The sequence below is a fragment of the Anoplophora glabripennis genome, unplaced genomic scaffold, assembly GCF_000390285.2.
Source record: "Anoplophora glabripennis isolate ALB-LARVAE unplaced genomic scaffold, Agla_2.0 scaffold145, whole genome shotgun sequence".
NCBI lineage: Eukaryota > Metazoa > Arthropoda > Insecta > Coleoptera > Cerambycidae > Anoplophora > Anoplophora glabripennis.
The window spans coordinates 726478-746813 of record NW_019416303.1 but is presented as its reverse complement, the minus strand read 5'-3'; the positions used below and the strand labels follow the sequence as shown (position 1 = coordinate 746813).

The 20336-nt window shown below is 33.9% G+C and overlaps 4 protein-coding genes and 1 non-coding gene across 7 annotated transcripts in view; 1 reads left to right on the top strand and 4 right to left on the bottom strand.

Moving 5' to 3' along the window:
• Positions 1–418, bottom strand: part of LOC108904276 (CAD protein) — a 69844-nt gene extending 69426 nt beyond the window's left edge. The window contains exon 1 of the mRNA XM_018706761.2: positions 313–418. Coding sequence (XP_018562277.1) covers positions 313–418 — 106 coding nt within the window. The remainder of the gene's footprint in view (positions 1–312) is intronic.
• Positions 419–1099: 681 nt separating this feature from the next.
• On the bottom strand, positions 1100–2770 carry LOC108904283 (pyridoxine/pyridoxamine 5'-phosphate oxidase). Of its 2 annotated transcripts, none has more exons than XM_018706769.1 (6): positions 2751–2770; positions 2431–2675; positions 2117–2216; positions 1988–2059; positions 1691–1893; positions 1100–1618 (listed from the first exon to the last, which is right to left on the bottom strand). In XM_018706769.1, exons 2-6 carry the CDS (start codon positions 2634–2636, stop codon positions 1492–1494), a joined length of 708 nt encoding a protein of 235 aa, XP_018562285.1. In that variant the 5' UTR covers positions 2637–2675; positions 2751–2770; the 3' UTR covers positions 1100–1491. The 2 variants fall into 2 exon arrangements, with proteins under 2 accessions (XP_018562285.1, XP_018562283.1); XM_018706767.1 differs by having other exon boundaries at positions 2747–2767.
• On the top strand, positions 2276–2347 carry Trnae-uuc. The gene has a single exon. It is a non-coding gene; the product is annotated as a tRNA-Glu (tRNA).
• Positions 2771–8111: 5341 nt separating the features above from the next.
• LOC108904279 lies at positions 8112–11459 on the bottom strand. The gene is made up of 5 exons (XM_018706764.2): positions 11195–11459; positions 10297–10598; positions 9758–10242; positions 8820–9701; positions 8112–8765 (listed from the first exon to the last, which is right to left on the bottom strand). Exons 1-5 carry the CDS (start codon positions 11428–11430, stop codon positions 8274–8276), a joined length of 2397 nt encoding a protein of 798 aa, XP_018562280.1. The 5' UTR covers positions 11431–11459; the 3' UTR covers positions 8112–8273.
• A 3139-nt stretch (positions 11460–14598) lies between these two features.
• The window catches only part of LOC108904294 (atrial natriuretic peptide-converting enzyme), a 90368-nt gene continuing 84630 nt past the window's right edge, over positions 14599–20336 (bottom strand). For both annotated transcript variants that reach the window (XM_023454003.1, XM_018706789.2), the window contains exons 7-12: positions 18237–18443; positions 16309–16522; positions 16104–16249; positions 15809–16031; positions 15183–15498; positions 14599–15123 (exon numbers count right to left, since the gene is read on the bottom strand). In XM_023454003.1, coding sequence (XP_023309771.1) covers positions 14938–15123; positions 15183–15498; positions 15809–16031; positions 16104–16249; positions 16309–16522; positions 18237–18443 — 1292 coding nt within the window. In that variant the 3' untranslated portion in view covers positions 14599–14937. The remainder of the gene's footprint in view (positions 15124–15182; positions 15499–15808; positions 16032–16103; positions 16250–16308; positions 16523–18236; positions 18444–20336) is intronic.

The following is a 20336-nucleotide window of genomic DNA, read 5'->3' as shown; positions in this document are numbered from 1 at the left end:
AATATTGTTTATTTACTTTTTCAAAAATGAGATAAACCAGAACAGGTGAATAAAGAGTTGTTATCTTTTTATATTTAATTATTGTCAAACATAGGCATGAAGGTAAAATGCTAATCGATGGTGACGAAGCTAAACAATAATTATCCTAAGCTGATATCTCTCAATTACAAATTTAAACTCTATGTGGGCATTACTTATTATTACTTCAAATAGTTAAGGAATTAAAAAATATTGAAAGGCATGCGGTTCCGCGTCGTATTCGCTACTACCAATTCTAAAAACATATTGACCACGTGTTGCTTTGCTACTCACCAACTTCTCCGTCTATCTGTCGTTTTGCCCCAAAAGATTCACCAGGAAACACAGTCCCGTCCTCCAGAACAAGAAAACACGGGGCATTTTCCTCACCTTCACCCATTTTTTTCTAATGTTGCCGCACTATCACTGAAAACGGTATCAAAAGCGAAATGTACCGGCACGCAGTAGACGCTGTTGTAGTTGTGTATTATTGACTAGACGAACCAACTTGATTTATTGAATTGATTAAGAAATTGTCGGCGTTTGACCCTCTCTTGCAATTTTGTTAACAGCCGCTTTAAATTGTAGAATTTTTAGTTTACCTACTGCTTTATTAAAGTTTCAAATAAATGTTACTTCAAGTATCAAATTTAAATATTCATTATTCAGACTAAATCAAACCTACTTACGCCGAACAAGTCTTAAGCAAACTGATCGCCGTTAACGGTTTGTACCTGCTAAGGGGTGTAAAAATAGCTTTAGAGACATATTTCAAAAAGTGATAAACATCTCTTTCACTACCATGCAAAAGTAAATAACAAAGTATTTAAAACAAAAGTGAGGTTATGATATAAAATAATAAAATAAAAACAATATAAAATGCAGCATTCAAATTGTAACACGGGTATACCAGTGGCGTACCAGTCATAATATTGCTGCTTAATTAATCTTGAAAATATGTCATTAGACGTTGTAAGGTAGGTACCTACCTTGCAACGTCTAAGATACATTTTTGAAATTAAATTTTAAAGTAGTTATTTACTAATAAAGTTGTATGTCATAAAAATACTAATCGTTTTCCGTGAAGATTTTATTTCCATTTGAGTACTTAAATTGTTTGATGGAAACATAAAGATTACTTATTTCATATTCAAGGTACAAACAGAGAATGACTTATGGAAGATTTTATTGGTAACTTTTTCGTAAAGAAAAAATTATTAGTTTAGTATTAGTAATAAGCTGGTAGGTACATACCTACTTTGAATACGTGCTAAGACTTGATGAATTATGTATTACGGTATTACTGAAATGTATACACTTATGCAGTTTTATTTTTTGATAATGTTTACAATTGAGAAGATATATTACTCTACATTGTATTATAAAGCCAATATGATCTACCTGGTTATGGCCCTATGAGTTACAAGTCTACCGATGGTCTGGTTAATTACCTACTTGCCCTTTCTCTTCAGATTAGGCAGCTACATGATAAAATTCCCATCCATTTCCGGACTTTTGGATAAATTCTAACCTATCGGCGATATTATTGTCCCACGCAAAGTAAAAGTCGAATTTATTTGGAATTATTTTATATGCAACCCTAAAAACAAATTGTATAGAAATTGTACCCGTTATTCTTAGAAAAAGTATATCTAGGTAGTTAAGAACTTACAGATATTCTGGCATTGGCAACTGCTTATTAGTGGTTTTGATTTCCTCCAGAATTTCGTCGTGTTTCTTCTTTAAGGTATCCCAGTCAACCTTTTGACCTTGTTGACAAATATGTGATCGAATCTTGCAATATAGAGGTTCCTTATTGTAATATTCTAGGCATTCCTGAAAAGACATTTCAACCGATATGCCTTCTATACGAACCTGAAAGAAAATAATAATCGATCTGGAAATAATCTAGTAAACGTCTTTTGGGAAAATGTGTTAATTTAGTATAGAAAATGGTTTTTTAGTTTACCTGACGTTGTATGTACTTCTCATCTTTTGTGTAATTCCAGAAAAAGCAAGCTGAAACCTTGGGATTCGCTTTCTGAAAATGAAAACATTACTTCGTTTTAGAGCACAAATAAGTATGTCAAGGTCTTACAATTTGTTGAATTTTTTTGCTGTTACCGTTCGTTACAAACACCAAAGAATTTTCTTTAAAATCTCTTAGAACTACCACTCTATTAGATACATCACCATTTCTAAAATACAAGCGATTCAATAATGAATCTGGACATACTAAATAACATAATATTGCATATCCGATATGGTCTAGTGGCTAGGATACCTGGCTTTCACCCAGGAGGCTCGGGTTCGATTCCCGGTATCGGAAGTCTTTTTTTTCTACTAATAATAAAAAAATACAATATTGTTTTTTTATTCATTTTGTTTTACAAAGAATAAAAGTTCACTAACCTGTTTGTTGTAGCCAAATTAAAAAACACAGTGTTAAATTTCCCGCACGCTTTCGATTCGTCCAACCATTCTCCAAACAAGTGGAATGGGTTACAGTTTTCTTCTATTTCGATACGAGCTAGTCCTGACTCAACCATGGATGTATAAAAGTGTTTTATTTGAGAATTTCGATATGATTTTTTTAGAAACTTGCATAAAGTTGTCATTAATGTCAGCACAATTTCAATGTTAATTAAAAGGATGTTCTGTAATATTAAGAATAGATTAAAATATGCACAATAGATCAATCAACACCTTTCTAAAGGATTGTTGTTACCTACAATCGTTCACTTGTTCGCTAAAAATCAATAATGTAAAGGTTTCTGTGTTTCAATATGTTTATTCACATGACATAATCTGAATTTCTGGTTGCATAGACATGAACCTGAGAATATATACAATTTGTCATTTCTCTAAAACATTTTACGTGGTAATGTTAATAACTGATCTATAGATCCGATCTAGCTTTTATTTAAAGATTTAATTTATGAAAGCAGTGATGCCTATAGAATTTTAAGAAGGATGATAAGATTTGAATTTTATAATATTAATAATTATTAACAGCTTATGAAAATACTTAAAAAATAGTACCAAATATATTTTTTCTATTGTCGAAAGATAAAAATCAATTAAGTAATGTTTTTATTTTAATTGAACAAACATCCATAGTGTTGCAGCAGAATTTGTTTCTCGCCTAATGACCGAAAAAAAATCGTGTGGATGTTTGTGGGCCACTCTTTGAACAATCCAATGACGGTGAAACATTCATTCAAAGGATCACAATGGCAGATGAAAGCTGGGTCTACGACTACAACATTGAGACAAAAGTTCAATCATCACAATGGATTGGCAAAGGATCTTTACGTCTCAAGAAAGCACATCAGTCTTCAATATCAAAGTGTCAAAGAGATGCTCATTGATTTTTCGACTTTGATGGAATTGTGCATTTTGAATTCTTGCTACAAGGTGAAACAGTGAACCGTGTGTACCATCAAGGCGTTTTACAACGATTACGTAAAACAATCGGCAAAATGAGACCAGAGTGGTGGTGTGTGGCCAGACAACTTATGATTCTTACACCATGGCAATGCACCAGCACACTCATCTTGTGTTCTCCTTCGCCCTCCTTAGTCACTAGACCTGGCTCCAGCGATTTTTCCTTATTTCCGAAATTGATGACATCAAAGCAAATTCGTCACATACTTTAAAGGCCATTTTAAATTAAGCTATCCAGGACAGCTTCGTGAAATGGAAGCACCGCCTGAAAAAGTGTGTGAATAGGGGAAGGAAGGAGACAAGGATTTATAATGTATAAAATTAATAATACATTTAAAAAAAATAAAATAAATTTTTTTGAACAGACCTCGTACATACCAATACACCCTGCTCTGATATTTCAGTGTTCAATATTTGTAGTTCCAAATCCACCCACCCAAAGAAATTGAATTGATGGAAAAATTGTGTCACTTACACAATGAAATAGATAATAAATAAACAATTAATACTAGATAGGAAAGATAACAAAAAAAGTACATTGACGATTTTAATATTTTATTATAGGGAAGGAAAATCGTAGAATATAATCTGTCTGTAGTTTTGTATTTACAAATATTTAATAAACATATTTAAATAGCAAACAATTTTTGTTTAAATTTATATTGACCAAAAATATTTAAGTACATTTTTTAGTTAGTTTAGTTCATGTTACAATTATAAAATAAATGAAAATGGTACAATTTTTATCTCGACGAATATTATTTTTATTAAGTGATTTGGAATCACCTTGTGAGATTCAATTTTCAAAAAATTAGTAATTGTAATAATTTTTAATATAAATAATAATAAATTTGTTTTATTATTTATAATCAAGATTATAAGACTTTGCCTTATGGGGAATCTATTAAAGAACTTGCAAGGATTAAATAAATATTTCAATGTTGAGAATGCGAAATAGTCATAATAATTGTGAATGTTTTAATTATTTTAATTATTTATAGTTTCTATGTACAGGGTGTCCGGAAAGGTCATGTCAAAAATGAAGGGAGGTCAAATTAGAAGTAGTAGGTACTTTATAAAACAAATTCCTATCGGGCTTCGTTGTGGAGTTATTCGCCGTCAAAGAAAGAAGTTTGAAAAACAAATTCCAATTAGGTATGACTTCTAAATCGTTACCACAATAACAATGAAATTTAGACAATTAAAGTAACTCATGGTAATGTTCATTTCGAAGTTTATACTGATATTCAAAATGCTATTATACAGGAGCAGACGAAATTATCCATTTAAATTTATCCATCTTTGACAGCGTTGCCAAATTTGACACTATTCTTCCATAGTTCGAATCCTCTCTCACTTTACTAAAGAAAGGTAAACCGTATATCAGTCGATATATTGTACCGTTTTTGAGAAAATCGGATTTTATCAACAACATACATTTATTGTATCAAAAATGTGATAGGTACTGACATTTTTGTAAAAATTTTGTTAAAACTTGGGTACTAATGAAAAAACCATACTATGAAAAAAACATACTTTTTATCAATTTTTCTCTTTTTTTTTTATTTGATATAATGTATCAGCAAACTTTAAAAGCAATTTTAATTTTTGAAATCTATCATCATCAAGGTCATAATAATTTTTGTTAATAATTTTCTTGGAATTGGCTCTGAATATCAATATCGAATAAGAGTACCTTTCTGTATCTTTTAACATCCCCTTTTAAAAAGTTATTTTACTACGGTCAATGAGATGGATAATTTTTTTTAAATAAACAATTTTCAATTACTTCCAGTATCTCCGCTACTGTGAATGGTAAAAAAAGTATTGTATTACCTACCATGAGTTACTTAAACAGTTTTTCTTAGTGCATCTTTATTCTTTATCACTTTGTAATTTGTTCATTAAACTTTTGAAGGCCCATATAAAAGGTGAGAAAAATATCACCCAGTATATCAATTTGACTAAATCTTTAAGAAAAAATACGTCATAATAGTCCAAATAAATGTGCCAAATTTTAACGCGATCGGTAAAAGCTTTATGAAGTTATTAATTAAATTAGTTTTATTTTTGTCAACTTTGAAAGCCTGTAACTCAAAAACCAAAAGGTTTTTATTTAACTTTTTTTTCGTAGATCGTATTTATTTATCGTCGTGAATATGCAGTCAAACGTTGTCGCTGAAATTTGTGGACACCCTGTATATAATCAAATTTGTGGAGATTTCAATATCATTACCATTGAGACAGCAATAAAAATTTACTAAATATCCCCGTTTTCTGTTTGTAAGAAGCATATTAAATGAATGGCCACTAAAATGCTTTTGAAATCCATTTTGTTTCTGTTATTTTTAATAATTAATAGAGGAAAACTATTCACAGGCTACTTAAAATTAAGGAATGTCAGCAAAATTTCGAAAAATTGACTATAAACTACAGAAAAATGGATTTTAAAAATATAAAATCGTAAAATTCATGTTACAAAATGAATTATTTTTGCAATGGTTCAGATTTTATTTGAAATTTGAAAAAAATATATTTAGAAGTTTTCTTCAATTTCCTTATTTATACAGGGTGAGTCAGAACTAATGTCGGATTAAGGAGTATGTAATAACAAAATGTTTTTTTTTGTATAAACATTTTTCTAAAAATATCCCGTCTCTACGATTTACAGGGTAATAAAGTTAAAAAAGAAAATCAATTAAACTAACTAAATTTAATACATATAATACCTGGATAGTTAATACGTCCTCTAAGCTCTAGGTAACCAGTAGTGGGGATATGGGCAAACATTAATTAAATAAGTAAAAATGATTCACACTTTTAACTAGATTTTTTTATTTTTTCATCGTAGTACGAGGCAATTTTGAGGGAATATGTCAATCTATTTTTTGTTTAAATCAATTCTTTATGTCGTGAAGAGATAATTACGTAGATACTGTCACATACTCTCGAATCCAACTTTAAACATGAGTCATCCTGTATCTTTATTGAAAATATTTGGAGTAGAAAACCTTTAGGGATTAGTACAAAAATCTAAAAATAGATGTCACTATTGTCTTTAATAAATTTTTATTTTTATAAAAAACTACATACCTACAAAATTATTTACAAGTGTATAAGGATATTGTTGAGTTACACTGAAAGAAATGGGCTTATTAAACTGTTTATCGAGAATAATGTGTATAGCGCATATTAAAACTTTTATAACCAATATACAACTTTTATTAAAAAAAAGCAATCATCTCCATACTCATTATTCAATCAGTTTAACTGGAAGGTGCTTAATACACCTTATGCATCTATGAAATAAAGGTTATAATGAATTACTTATACATTATTAGGTGTTATAGACTTTATATTCCAGTTGTATAGTAGGGAAGATTTGTTGTATAAAGACCAGTATCCGAATTTGTATATAACAATTGTATTAACAGAATTATTCGTTCTTATACTGAATATGTTTCCGTTTTTAACGTGTAAAACGCATCTTATAATGGTTAAGTGATCGTCACCTCTCGGTGCATAATCGGTTATGATCGTTGTTAAGTTATATTCATAGTCTTGTAATAATAATCATATGTCAGACCCGAGAGCGAAGTGCGCCGACTCAATAAGAAACCTGGCTATTCCAGCCGCTGATTTAGGGTTCGCCGCACGAGCTCATCCCTTCTAAGATTTCAGTAGCATGCTATGCATGAAGCAGAACGGTACTCAACTATCTTATACAGTCCACTTTTATTGTCCATACATGTTCAATCATTGTCAAAATAAACACACAAAACCACAACGTCTTTATTATCTTTACTCAAGAAGAGAAAATACAACAATCGTAAAATTTCCGACAGTCCGCTGTGCATCGACTTACACACGTCTAGTTTGATGAAAATGGACAGTATATGCACATGTTTTGTGGGATACATGATCATATCGCGTTGTGTGAAATGGAAAATTATTATGTAAGTATCTAACTGTTTTATGGCTTGTAATTGTTTTGTTTTTTCAAATGTAAATCTTGTCTAAATCTTAAAAATTATTATTTTGTAGGTCCTATTAGAAATCGCTGATGTTAAGTTTTACATAAGATGGAGGAACAGAAGGTTAACGGTGACAAAGAAGAGCATGGGTATAAAGTCAATCAACCAGAGGAAATAAAATTATATGGAAAGAAGCTCAACCTTTCTGGGGATGCTTCATTCTTAAGGTGGAAGAGTTATAGTGCAAATTCTCATGTAATACAAGAAAATACGGGTGCATCGTTGCTAAGAAAATAAACTGGACAGTTTTGGGAGCGATTTGTCATCATTTTTAATGCTTAAAAGTATGTTTTATGTATGTTTACATTAGAACCTTAGCTTGTAATTACAGTTATCCAATAAAATTTCTGAAAACTTAATGACATATGTTTTTAACTCATACAGAGTATACAACAGTTTAATACATTTATTATTATAAAACTTATAACCAGTACTAGATGTTCTAATAACGATATGGAACACTTTAATAACAGTTATTGCTATTATTTCGTAAAGGGTATAAAAAACGTTGTATACTAGTTATACAATAATTTAATAAAGAATAAGGTTTATAGTCACTATACAACTGTGCTAGCAATACGCTTATTATATCCAATATTCACCTGTTTAACTGTCACATATAGTATACAATGGTCTTATAATGGTATATAGAATTCTAATAAAGAATAAAACGCATTTCTTTCAGTGTAAGATTTAACAATCCCTTCGAATCATTCATACTTTTATACTTATAGTCTATCATGGGGAAGAAATGTCACAAAAACGTAGTTTACCTTATTTGGCTTCTATAAAGGCCACACTCTTCCTAGGCACGTTCCCGTTCACTTCCACAACCTTCAACCTTTCCTTCTTAATATGCTGAAAGGACTGAGTCTTCTGCAGCGGGGCAGTACCGTTGAAAGTAGAGTTCAAATTGTTCAAATTCACCAAGTTGTTCTTGACCTGTTGTTGAAAGGTGAAATCGAATTGCACAGAGTTCCTCATAGGAGTATTTGGTGGGATATCTGAAATTTCCTTCGCCGCCATCTTCTTGCACGCCTCTTCCTCTCTGGCGATGGTTTCTTTATATTCGCGCACTTCCACAGCAAAACCTGACGCGGTATCCTCCAGGATTTTAGTGAGATACCAGGCTTGTTTCAGGTAGAAGAGCGTTTGGTCTTTGTTGCTGATTCTTAAGCTCGTCTTGGCTATGTCAATGAAGCTGTTGATGAACAGTTGGAGGATGGCTTTGATCTTGTATATATCAAACTGCTTCTCGCACGTCAACTGAAAAACACAGCAAAATGTAGGATCAAAAGATTGCGCGAATAAAGTACTTACCGTCAAATCTATAGAATCTATCGAATCCCTCTTCTCTTCGGGCTTGTCGGGATTCTTATCGAATTTTTTCTTGAGCACTTTCTCTTTGGTCCTCAGTTCCTGAATATGTTTCCATTGCAAATCCGGATCATTGTACTTTTTTCTCCTCAAGTTAGGAGGACCAGTCGACAACAGGTTAGGATTGATGATTTTTATACCTTGACTTTGCGCTACGATCTTGTATAGCTCTTTGTGGTCCAAGGGTAGATAAAACTTACCGCTGGTGTACCGCAAATTCCTCAAGGCTCTCATGAAGTAGACTGCAGGCGATTGAAGAACGTCATGAAAAATCCTTTGCGCGAACTGGAGATACTTTTTAGGAATGTTCTCTAAGAGGTTCTTCTGCTTGATGAAGTAGTCGGGCAGGACACCTTTGGACAAACGGTTGGTGAGATTAGTTATTACTTTTAACAGTTTTGTTCCTAATCTGTGCTCCGGCCAATCCCTGTAGTTAGATTCGCACTCCCAGTACATGTGACATCGTATGTGTTCGGTAAGTAAACCGTGTTGGAGAGATACAGGTTCAATGAAGGTTTTGTGAATGCTGAGGAGGAAGAGGAAGCAGCGAATCTGCGCGTGGGACATTCTAGTTTCTATGTATCTCTCCGCCTTGGGGAAAGCTATCTCCCATTCTATGTTGGCGTCCTGATAGTTTCCTTTCTTCGACCAATAACCCTTTGGAACCAAAACGCAGTTCAAGGACTTTATCTCTTTTAACATATCGTCAGTGGGCCACCTGTATCTGTAACCAGTTCTTCGATCTGTTATAGTCGGTCGTTCTTCTCTCATGATGAACTCGAAAGTCTGTTCGGCTGGCCACTCAATGGCTACTGAGGGTATAACCTAAAAATGAAACAAATTTGAATGAAAAGTTAATAACCAACGCGAAAATTACAAACCTCACAAGGAATTGGATTGTCATCTTCATCTGTTAAATTACAAAATATCTTCCCCGGTATGGAATTAGCTTCGCTGATGGCTAATTCGTCGAATCCTAAGGCTCTTCCTAGAGAATTGGGGAAAAGGGCGTTCTTAAAGTAGTTCATGAACCCCTTGGAGTCAATATACGTCACCGTATCGTAAAAGTCTTCTTCGGAAACTTCTTCTTCCTCTTCGTTTTCTTCATCGCTTTCCGAGAATACTTCTGTCGAGCTTTTTTTCACTTTTCTCGCGGAAAAGCAAGTTCCCGGCAAAGTATCTCGTCTCTCGGGATTGTAGATTATGTCTAAAGGTTTTGGAGTTTTTATATCTGTGATGGTTGTGTAGTCGTAAATATCAGAATCGGTTGAGGCAGTTGATGGACCTGCTGAGCCTGGATGTACTGTTATATACGTTTCTTGTTTGGGCAGTTTATTAGTGTCGATCTGTTTTAATCTTAGAAAACCTAAAAGTAATGAAATTTTGTGGTATTTCTTATTACGTTTTTAATATTTTTTACCTTTCCTTTTAGACTCTTCTGTCCTCACTTGGTAGGCGGGTTTGTCTATGGAGGTGTACTGTGGTATGTCCATAGAATTCACAACTTCTATCGTGTCATTTATCACATATAGTCTTTTAGTGGCCAAGGGTTCTGAAGAATGTTTCTTGGGCCCGTGTAGAGGCCTAAATCGTACATTTTTGTTCACCTTGTCGAAGACTATGTCCGGACTCGTACATTCCATTGTTTCATGCTTCAACAGCCTGCGATTCAGTTCTTTCTCTACGGTGGTGGCGGTGGAGTTGGTTAACTTATATACATCCCTATAAATAACAAAATAATTGGAAAAACTTTGAACGCAAAATTGAAAGATTAGAACAGGTTGGCATTTTATGAAAGAAATCGACTTATTTTTTAATAACTTTGCTAGTTGCATACCTTTTACCATACCATATTTATAAAATTTGCAGTTATCTCCACATCTTAAGTATTGTACGATAAATGTATATTAAAATATCTGTGCGTAATAAAGTTAAAAAATTTCCTGATACTAGCACAATTAAAATGTAAAAAAAAATGTATTCGTTATGCAATAAATTTAGTGGTACTATACATATATTTAATTTTTTTTAGTGCGCAAGTAATATCTACGTTCAGGAACACTAGAAGATTAGAACCAGGTTTATATATTCATCTCATTCATTCATATTTTTGTTTTGAAATCTCATATCACCAAATTTTTTTTATCAAAGGAAATGTTCACTTCTCATACCAAATAATTAATTGTTTTATTTTTCTTCCTTGTTTTTATTCAATTTTTAATATCCACTGAGTCAAATGAGTTTTGTACGTAATGTCAAAAGAATATTTGAATCTTGTCACGTAATCAGAATGTTGGAAGTGTACCCCGTTCACATACCTTTGGAAATTTTCAAAAAATTGCGTGGCCATGAAGATATTATTGAGAAGAAACACTTGAGGGTTTTCTCGAAGGTCCCTCCTGATAATGTTCACGATCTGCTCATCGTACCGATTGATGGACTCCACTCTGATATCATCCGCATAGTTGTAGTCCCGACTCACTCCAGTGTTCACGTTGCTTCTGTTGGTGTTGCCACTTGAACGGGTTTTTTCCTTAGAACCACATCCCCCCATTTTTCAAACGGAAGAACCAGGTCAATCCATCTCGGAGACAACTAGATCGACTGAATGCGCGTAAAGATAACATTATGATTGATTAGGAAAGTTATCTTTGAGATTTCTGATTGTTCTTATCGGAATTCGTCATTTCCATTATGCTCACTTTGCTTGACAAATGTTATCTTGTCGTCTTACATGAAAATTCGATCGGGAGTGGGCATACGAGGGGAGCTCGATATGTAAACGGTTTAGATATAAAATGTAAAACGTAACATACACTTTTTCTACTCATATAGGCGAGAGTAAAGATTTGCTCTCATTTATTTGACGTTTTAAGACGAAAGTGTTATTTTCGTCTGTAGACGTGACACACTATGTATAATAACTACAAAGAAAGTGCTATAGGCAGGAGAGAAATACACAAACAAGCAGGAGGGGAAAATTCAGAAAATGCTTCTCAGAAAACATTCTAAATGTAAGAACATATCTCGGGTTGTCATTAATGTATCATCTGTGCAAGTAGATGAAGTGTGCTTGCCAAAAAGTAAGGGATGAGACAGCACACGTATTTCGATCTGCCAAAATTCTTAAACCAGATCTATCTGGAATAGAAATCCAAGCCATCAAAGAACTGAAAAAGAAATGAGGAAATAACAATTTTCCCGTTCGATAAACTGCAAGCAATTGTCACCCTGAACACAAAAGAGTACATCTATTACAGGACTCAGTTTACAAGAAATCAAGAACAACCTAATTAAAAAAGTTGTAAAAGTGGTGCCGTCTTGGATTGATTCGAGAATCTAACGTTCCCAAGGAACTACAAAGGGAACTTATTTTAAATAACGCAAGAACACTCCAACTTTATTGCCTTTCAAAGGTCCACATTGATACCACTCCCACCAGTAGTGAGTGCAGTTGGATCACCCTCTTGCTAGATGGTACGAGTCACCAAGTAAAAAATCTTGTGGGAAAAAAAGAACACTGCCAGATTTTATCGATAAGGTTAAGGAAATCTAACTAGATTCGGATCATAGTCCTAATAAACAAAGTTAATCACAAAAGTGTCAGTTAAAGAAGATTTAGAAATCTTCAAATCAAAGTCATTCAAATCAAATTCATCAAAGGCTCATAGCAGAGCACAGGAATGAAATATTAGTAGTCTTCAGTTTTATGAACAAATTGAAAGAGCAGCTCTGGGTTTACCCTTATCCCCAGCTCTGGTAAGTGTTTATATGGAAGCCTTCAAGCAGAAATTCCTTGCATCAGCAACTTTAAAGCGGAAGGATTGATTCAGACATATTGATGATACATTTATTATCCTTTTCTAGAAATCCTTGCAAAGAGAAATCTGGATAGCACCCAAACCATAACGTTTACGAAAAACCAATCCACAGGGTAATACAACTGAACGCTGAGCCTTATCACCACCTGCTCAGAAACAAGGTAGGTATGCCACATAAATACAGCGAGCATGCAGCTTCCGCGAACCAAAACACTTGGATAAGGAACTACAGTACTTATGTTGCTGATTTGTTCTTAGAGAAAACGGTTACAGGGACAGGGATATTGAACTATCAGGATGACTCAAAACAAGGAAAAAGGGGGAATACCTGGCAAGGATGTACTGACATAACACCTCAAGGAAGAAAGACTTTCCAAGACCAAGAATGTATACAGCATTCCGTGGAAAAGTCACAGTTGCGGAACATAGAGCAGCAAACTTTATAGACCTAACTAATATCAGAATTCAGATGAGAGAGAAAAAATGTCTTTAGAGGTAGACAATAGAAATTCAGTAGAAAGAAAAAAAGAATCGAAATAATTTTTAAAGAGGTGAGGACCTGGAATTTGGAAACGCCAAAGGCGCAAAAATCAGGAATCAGAACGACGCAGACTAGTGACAACAAGCCATACACCGGAAAGCTATGGATCAGCGCATGCATCCAATTAAGATACCAGCCAGAGGATTTAATCCCCACATTCAAAGTTTCTTTTGAAGAGAGTGGTATGCCTCTCAAAACGTCAAAGAGTTTAAACCGATCGAAAATTCTGAATAGAATGCTATTAAAACAATAATTAATAATTTGCTGTATAGTAATTTATTTTGAATTAAGTTGAACAAAATATATTCCTTAGTGTGACATCACATATTTAGGTAATCCGCAACAAATTGTCATAGTTGAAATTGTATAGATCGAATATGACCATTGTTTACTATTTACATAGATGCTATAGAAATGAGCAATTTCAAATTAACGGTTTAGAAGTATTTAAGAACAGCCAACACGTGTTTCATAAAATAGATACAGTAATGTACTTAAAACTTACAAAAAACCTTAGAAGAATATTCCTAAATTTAAATAAAGTAAAAATTTAACATTAGCCGTTATTCCTAATGCGCATGCTCGGGAAGAATAGCCTCATACGCAGGCGGGATCTTGTTGATATATCATCGCTGTCATCATTAACGTATTTTCCCTTTTTTTTGTGTAATCTTGGCATTTTCTAGTTCTACCAAGTATTTTTTATTGTTTTTCTTGGTGCTCTGCTGTGTCAGTCTGTTTATCGAGTGTATTTTCTTCAAGTGGTTTATTATAGACGTACTAAGAGTACGGACTAAACTCTTCTTGAATTATCTTGAATTGAAATTATCTCTATCTTTATCGCTCAGTAACATTGATTAATTTTAATTTATTGGTGACCATAAAAGTCAATATAGTTCTATAAATTTAAAAATATAAATTCTATAATTCTTTTAGTTTGTCACTTGGGGTTTGAAACTTCTTAAATATGTCTAATATTGATCATGACAAAGAAGATATTTTTCTTGGCACTTATGTCCAAAGTACATAAGGTCGAAAATCGATCTAGCAAAAATACCTAGAAATTCTTCATGACAATGAGGTTGCCTATTATTTGGCGTATGTGACGTCACTACTAAAAGGGTCTATTAATATTTCCTACTGAAAATGAAATGTTTTTTGTTCGCTACTGACGAAAAAAATAGAGTTTTTTCTGTTATTGCCAAATATATCTACTGTTTCCATGCCGCTTTGTGTCATAATGGCGAAAAGTGAAATTTTTACCACTGATTAGTTGCCAGGCTATTATGAGAGGGTTTCTTAAAAAAACGAATTTAATAAAACAATCTTTATTAAAACAGAATTATATATATATTACAATCATAACAAAAAATATTTTCCTTAAAATGAAATGCGGTAGTCAGTATCGAATGTCCTTAGCTTTCAAACGAGAAAAATAAATAAGTAAATACTCATCTGTCGCACCTAATAGTTATCTGGATTCATTTTAATGTAATCATATCACTACTACAAACTATACGTCAAGAAATAGAGTCCATATTGTACAAATCACACTTTACAAATATATTACATTTATAATACAGTCACACATTTATACTATAAGGAATAGATACCTATATAGTATGTACTGTCCAGTTTCGTCATTCCTTTCTAAAGCAACACTTGTTTGGCACAAAACTACATTCTAAAACTCAATCTTTCAAGTAGTGTCCGTAGAGGTAATACTTTCCCGAATCCAGTTCACATTCGATGCGATCTTGTCGTACATCCTCGGCCTTTCGGTTCCCTTTTTGGAACAAGCTATCCGCCAGTTCGTTATGCCGACCAGTGTCCACTTGCCGCTTTTTTCTTGGCACATCATCGAGCTTCCCGCGAACTCTTCTTCCTAAAAATGTTACACACATTTGTATGTCTTGATTTGGTCGATATTTGAATGCTACTCACGTTACAGTCATTTTGTCCATAAATGGTCTCGGTACAAAGACTGTTCACGGTGGAAATGCTTATATTTTCGCACTTTTCCATCTCCATAACCTTCACCTGCACCCTCTGTAACTGCTCCCTGTTCCTCGCCCATCCCAGAGTGTTGCATTGGCTCTCCTTTGGGTTGATCAACATGTTCTGCTTCGGAAGGCAAATGGGTCTCACGAAGTCGTTCAGGGTGGCTGGCTGGTCCAGTTTTACCAAGGCTATGGTGCTGCCTTCTACTGGGGATTTTACCATACCCACGATCCTCCTGTCCTGCTCCCATGGGGTTAAACTGAAAGAGATAATGGAAATCATAGTGTGATGATGGTAGTTAATCCCTAACCTACTTGTTTTGTACTGCAGAATGATCATTACTGATCTATGTGGCGTTTATAGTGTATAAAATCCTGATGATAAATAGAGTAAAAATCATATAATATTATATTGCACACATGATATCATAAGTAAGGAGCATCGGCTTCTTGCGCCTGCGGGAATTACATATACAAAGCACGGAGTCGCGCGGTGGTCGTATTGCTCTTACCACGCATATTCCTGGGAAACTATGAACGCCGCATCCTGTTTCTACCTAAATTATTTACCTCGATAGACGGATAGATCCAAATTTAGCAGTCCACTCGGCTTTGGGTTGCCCTTGGAAACAGGATGTGGTCGTAGCCACCCATTCTGGAGAAATCAAGGTACCGTCACAGATGTGGACATCCTCCTTGAACAGGGCTACGTGCCAAGGCCAATCTCCGTGGACCGCCATCTTGGAAAGAGTGTCAAATCCAGACGGTCCATGAGTACTTTGAATGCCACAATCTGAATAGAATTAAATAAAAAGAATATTGGATTTATTTTGACCTATTTTTGGAAAATTCTAGTCTTACATACCTAAATCTGAACATGACACCTTTAGCACTTGTTTTGAAGGACATAGCGCCCGTATGAAGTTGATTTCTGGAGCGGTAGGATCCTTCATCTTCACGTACGAAACGTTGCTCTCCGTATCGATTTCTACACCGACTGACAGAACTTTCCTAGAAAAGAGCAATGCCATTAATGGTACTGAAACCACTTAGTGCTTGTATCAACTTACTGGTAGGTCAAAGTTTTACACAACGACGACGCAACAGAATGTAGCACTGCAGCCGTCTGATTGACAGGCAAACTCTGGTTGATATTCTCTGTGCATAGCTTCCCGACTTCACCTTTTTCATTGAAGACGACGTATCCTTCGGAACTGTACTTCGCCAGGTGTGGCGTCACGACCTCCATTTTCTTCATGCTTGCCACGCTTTGGGAGAGACTCACTACGATAAAAAAAAACGATTTCTTTTAGATTAAAACAAGGTGGAAACCATACTACGATAAAAAAAACGATTTCTTTTAGAATAAAACAAGGTGGAAACCATTCATTCTCATAACAAATTCTGATTCTTTTCTTCTTTCTGATTCTTTCTGACAAGAAGGAAGAATTTTCAAAAATTATGTTTACTTTTTAATTATTGATGGTAAGAAGGCTTTTTCAATGAAATGACTTTCAGAATCACTGCTCTAAAGTATCTAGTTGACAAAGAAAAGCTATTTCAATAGGAAATTTGCTTGAAATTTTAGTTCAATATAAAAATTGGTAATAGATTTAAAGTAATGCAAAGACTATATGGAAAGTGAAAGTGTAACAAAATGATGTATCATTGGTTGGGACGTCACACCATTCTATCGACGATATTAACCTACGTCCATAGATTTGATTACGGGTATCATTCCCTCTATCCATCGAGTCTAAATCATATGTCTTAGCACTGAATTTGTTTCAACTGTTCTAGATTCTTATACGTCCTTATATGTTATTTGAAATGAAATTTAAATAAAACGAAAGGCTAGTTTCATTTCACTTCACATCTTGATGGGTCTTTAACCTTTCTCCATATTTTTCACTACTGATGCCAGATTCGGGAATTTTTCCCTAATTCTAGGTGGAAAATATTCAAAATTTGTAAAACTAGGGTAATCGGGAAATTTATATGATATCTAGGGATTTTATGCCTTTTTTTAATTTATACATACATGCACTTGTTCCATATATTTGAAGCTACCTGATTAAAGAATTGCAACATTGTTTATCATGCAGTATTCTTGATTCGCTCTTTTATGACTACCCTGATTTAATGAATTTCCCACTAACACTCTCACGCGATTCCACATTTAAAAAACACTGAAATAATAATAAAATTTGAAAAGAAAGTTGCACGCTTATGACATGAAAAGAAACGCCTAAGCTGGAAACTGACAAATCGAAAATGTAATTATGCAACGCTGATCGTATCTTTTTGTGATAACAGAACGTACCAAGGCTGAATATATTATCAACACATTATGCCAAATGAACGCTACATTACAGTGAAAATAAAAAAAATATATCCGATTAAGAACTTGCAAAAATTGTGGTTTGATTTATTTATGAGACTTTTTGCTTACTATTTTGCATCTTTGCATTGTAATAATACGAGTTCTAATTTTTTCTGCAGCTTCGGTAATAAATGAAACATTACTAGTGTAAAATATGTATTAAAATTAATTAGACGTTGGATGCAAATATTTAATAGATTCTCTTATGTGGATGTATCGGAGAATGAGCTTCGCATAGTGAAAAACTGTATTACTAAAGATGGAAAAACAGCAGACTATATGGTTTAAGTGCAACTTCAGAAAGCATATGCTTAAAAGTAAGCAGCGTTTGTTCTGTGTAGCAAACCAGGCTTTTGAAGACGATATCGAGTATAATGAAGCATATAATATAAAAATAATGAACAAAGTAATTTTATTTTAGTATTCGAAATCATATCATTGTATTTTTGAAAAATGTGTTATTCCGGATAAATCATAAGACATGCATGGACGTATGTGGTCCGCTTAAGCATTCCGCGTCTAATTAAATGCCTTTTTATGATCCCGACATCATTCTTGGAAGCCGTCGAGCTCGAAACTCTACTTGTCAGACAAAAGACAATAGGATCAACTTACGGCACGCTCTCTCGTCACTCCCATCCGGACAATCAAGGCGGCCATCGCACCTACCGGATCTAGGGATGCACGCGCGGCCAATGCCACAATGCAGTTGGTTTTTGGGGCAGTAGGTGCAGGTTTTCTCGTCGGAGATGTCTTGACAGTCGACAACTCCGTCGCAGATCCGCGGGGACAGGGCTCGAGATTGCAGCTCGTCTACGCAGCCTGAAATTGAATGTATTAGTCACTTTCTGAGTTGAACTGTAGATATCTGGACTTATAACAACTTAAAAAGGCATTAGTTGTAACATACAAATAAGGGTATAAAAACATTAACTGCTGGTATAGTTGTTACGATGTCAATTGGAACCTGTAAATCTTAAAGCACAGGACTGTATGCTTCTCCTGAAATTTCTTCGTACGCTTTGACCATGATGTGTCTCGTAATTTATACTCGAATAGCAATTCGGCGAGTCCGGTATTGGTAAACTAGTTCGCCTGATGTGGAATTGACGGCGGCGCGCTGGTCATCAAAGCAAACCTGTATTGGTCCACTAGGTCGTAAATAATTTTTGTATGGTACACGGGTTCACTTAGCTTTGCCGCTTTGCCGCTTTGCCAGTGCAGTGCAGAGCATTGCTTGGCGGGGTATGTTTTTCGTATAATACGTATTATTATTTATTAGTTGATATTATTATTCGTTCATATCGTAACCAATAAAGGGTAATAGTCCTTAAAATAAATGTTATATGTAATTATCTAGTAATTTAGCGTGGCTCTCTGGAGACTCTTTGAAGCGGAGGATAAAGAAATAACTCGGGAAAATTCCCAAATAGTGGAACCGGTAGAAAGTATCGAAACAAACTCAGAGTTTAAAAACAAAGATTTACACGTAAAAAGTCAACGTATTATATTAAAAATATTAGAATGTTTGAAATTTTAAAATAGTGAATAATGTGATAAAAAAGTTAGGAAACGTATTAACGAACTAACTAAGATATCAAAAGCGACAATTTATCGCGTAATTAAAGAAGAATTGGTCACGCTACAAAGAGGAAACGGAAAAATATAAAATTAAAGAAAATTTACGATTTTACCAGATATAATGCGGCGCACAATTTATAATTATGTATAAAGAAATAAAGTTCTTACTTTAAACATGATTCGAGATAAATTAAGCGATTATCCTGATTATAATTATAAATCTTTAGATATTTTACGACATGCTTTATTACAATGCGATTTTAAACAAAAAAATTTGACAATCGTATGGTAACTATATGGTAATATAGCTCGGAATATAGTAAATTTAGACGAGACAGGGCTAAATTTTTTTGGACGTCTATGGATTCCGTAGAATTTATGAGTTAAATGTTTTTATGCAGTTCCAATTGAAATCGTAACAACTATATGTTCAGAATCTGAAATCAGGAAGTTTCGATGATGTAACTGAGACAATTGAACATCTTTTATAGTAAATAGAATGATATTGACTGTAACATCAGACCGTTACAGTGTACAAACAAAAAATAAAAACAAAGCGTTGTGCGTCCATTCATATTATGTGACGCACGGAATAAGGTTATTAAAACCGCTAAAATTATTTTCATTAACCGTAATATCGGCAGTTTTCAAAATCTTTTACAATCGAAGAAATCAGAGACAGTACACGCACGATTGGTCAACTTTTTCTTAAAAAAAATCTTTACTACAATGTAATTTATAATATGGCTTTCATTTTCATTAAAGTAACCTAAACTATAAAAATCTGATTTGACATAATTATAAATATTTTCGTTCACCTTTAGATACATGATATACATATTTAGGAAATATTACAAGTTTAAGTTAGAGGCTTTTTAGGTGGTGGAATATTTATTTGACTGTATATGATTTTGCCCTATCCTGAAACAGGCCATTATTCAATTTGCCGCCATTTGTGTTTTTTTGTACTAGAATGGTTTTGGTTTTTTGACAGCTGTTAAGTAGAAACATGGCGGTTAATAAATATGGAGAAGTGTAGGATTGAACAACGCGTATTTATTGTTAAAAATTATTTTAGATTTGGTGAGAGTTATGCAGAAGTTGAAAGAAAATATCGCACAAAATACGGAAAAA

Coding starts and splice junctions, on each gene's coding strand:
- LOC108904279 (XM_018706764.2), bottom strand. CDS start 11,430: ATGGGGGGATGTGGTTCTAAGGAAAAAACCCGTTCAAGTGGCAACACC. Junction 10,243..10,296: donor AGAAGAGTCTAAAAGGAAAG/GTAAAAAATATT, acceptor CATTACTTTTAG/GTTTTCTAAGATTAAAACAG. Junction 9,702..9,757: donor ACAATCCAATTCCTTGTGAG/GTTTGTAATTTT, acceptor TTTCATTTTTAG/GTTATACCCTCAGTAGCCAT.
- LOC108904283 (XM_018706769.1), bottom strand. CDS start 2,636: ATGACAACTTTATGCAAGTTTCTAAAAAAATCATATCGAAATTCTCAA. Junction 2,217..2,430: donor AATTTGGCTACAACAAACAG/GTTAGTGAACTT, acceptor CTTGTATTTTAG/AAATGGTGATGTATCTAATA. Junction 1,894..1,987: donor AGAAGTACATACAACGTCAG/GTAAACTAAAAA, acceptor ATTTTCTTTCAG/GTTCGTATAGAAGGCATATC.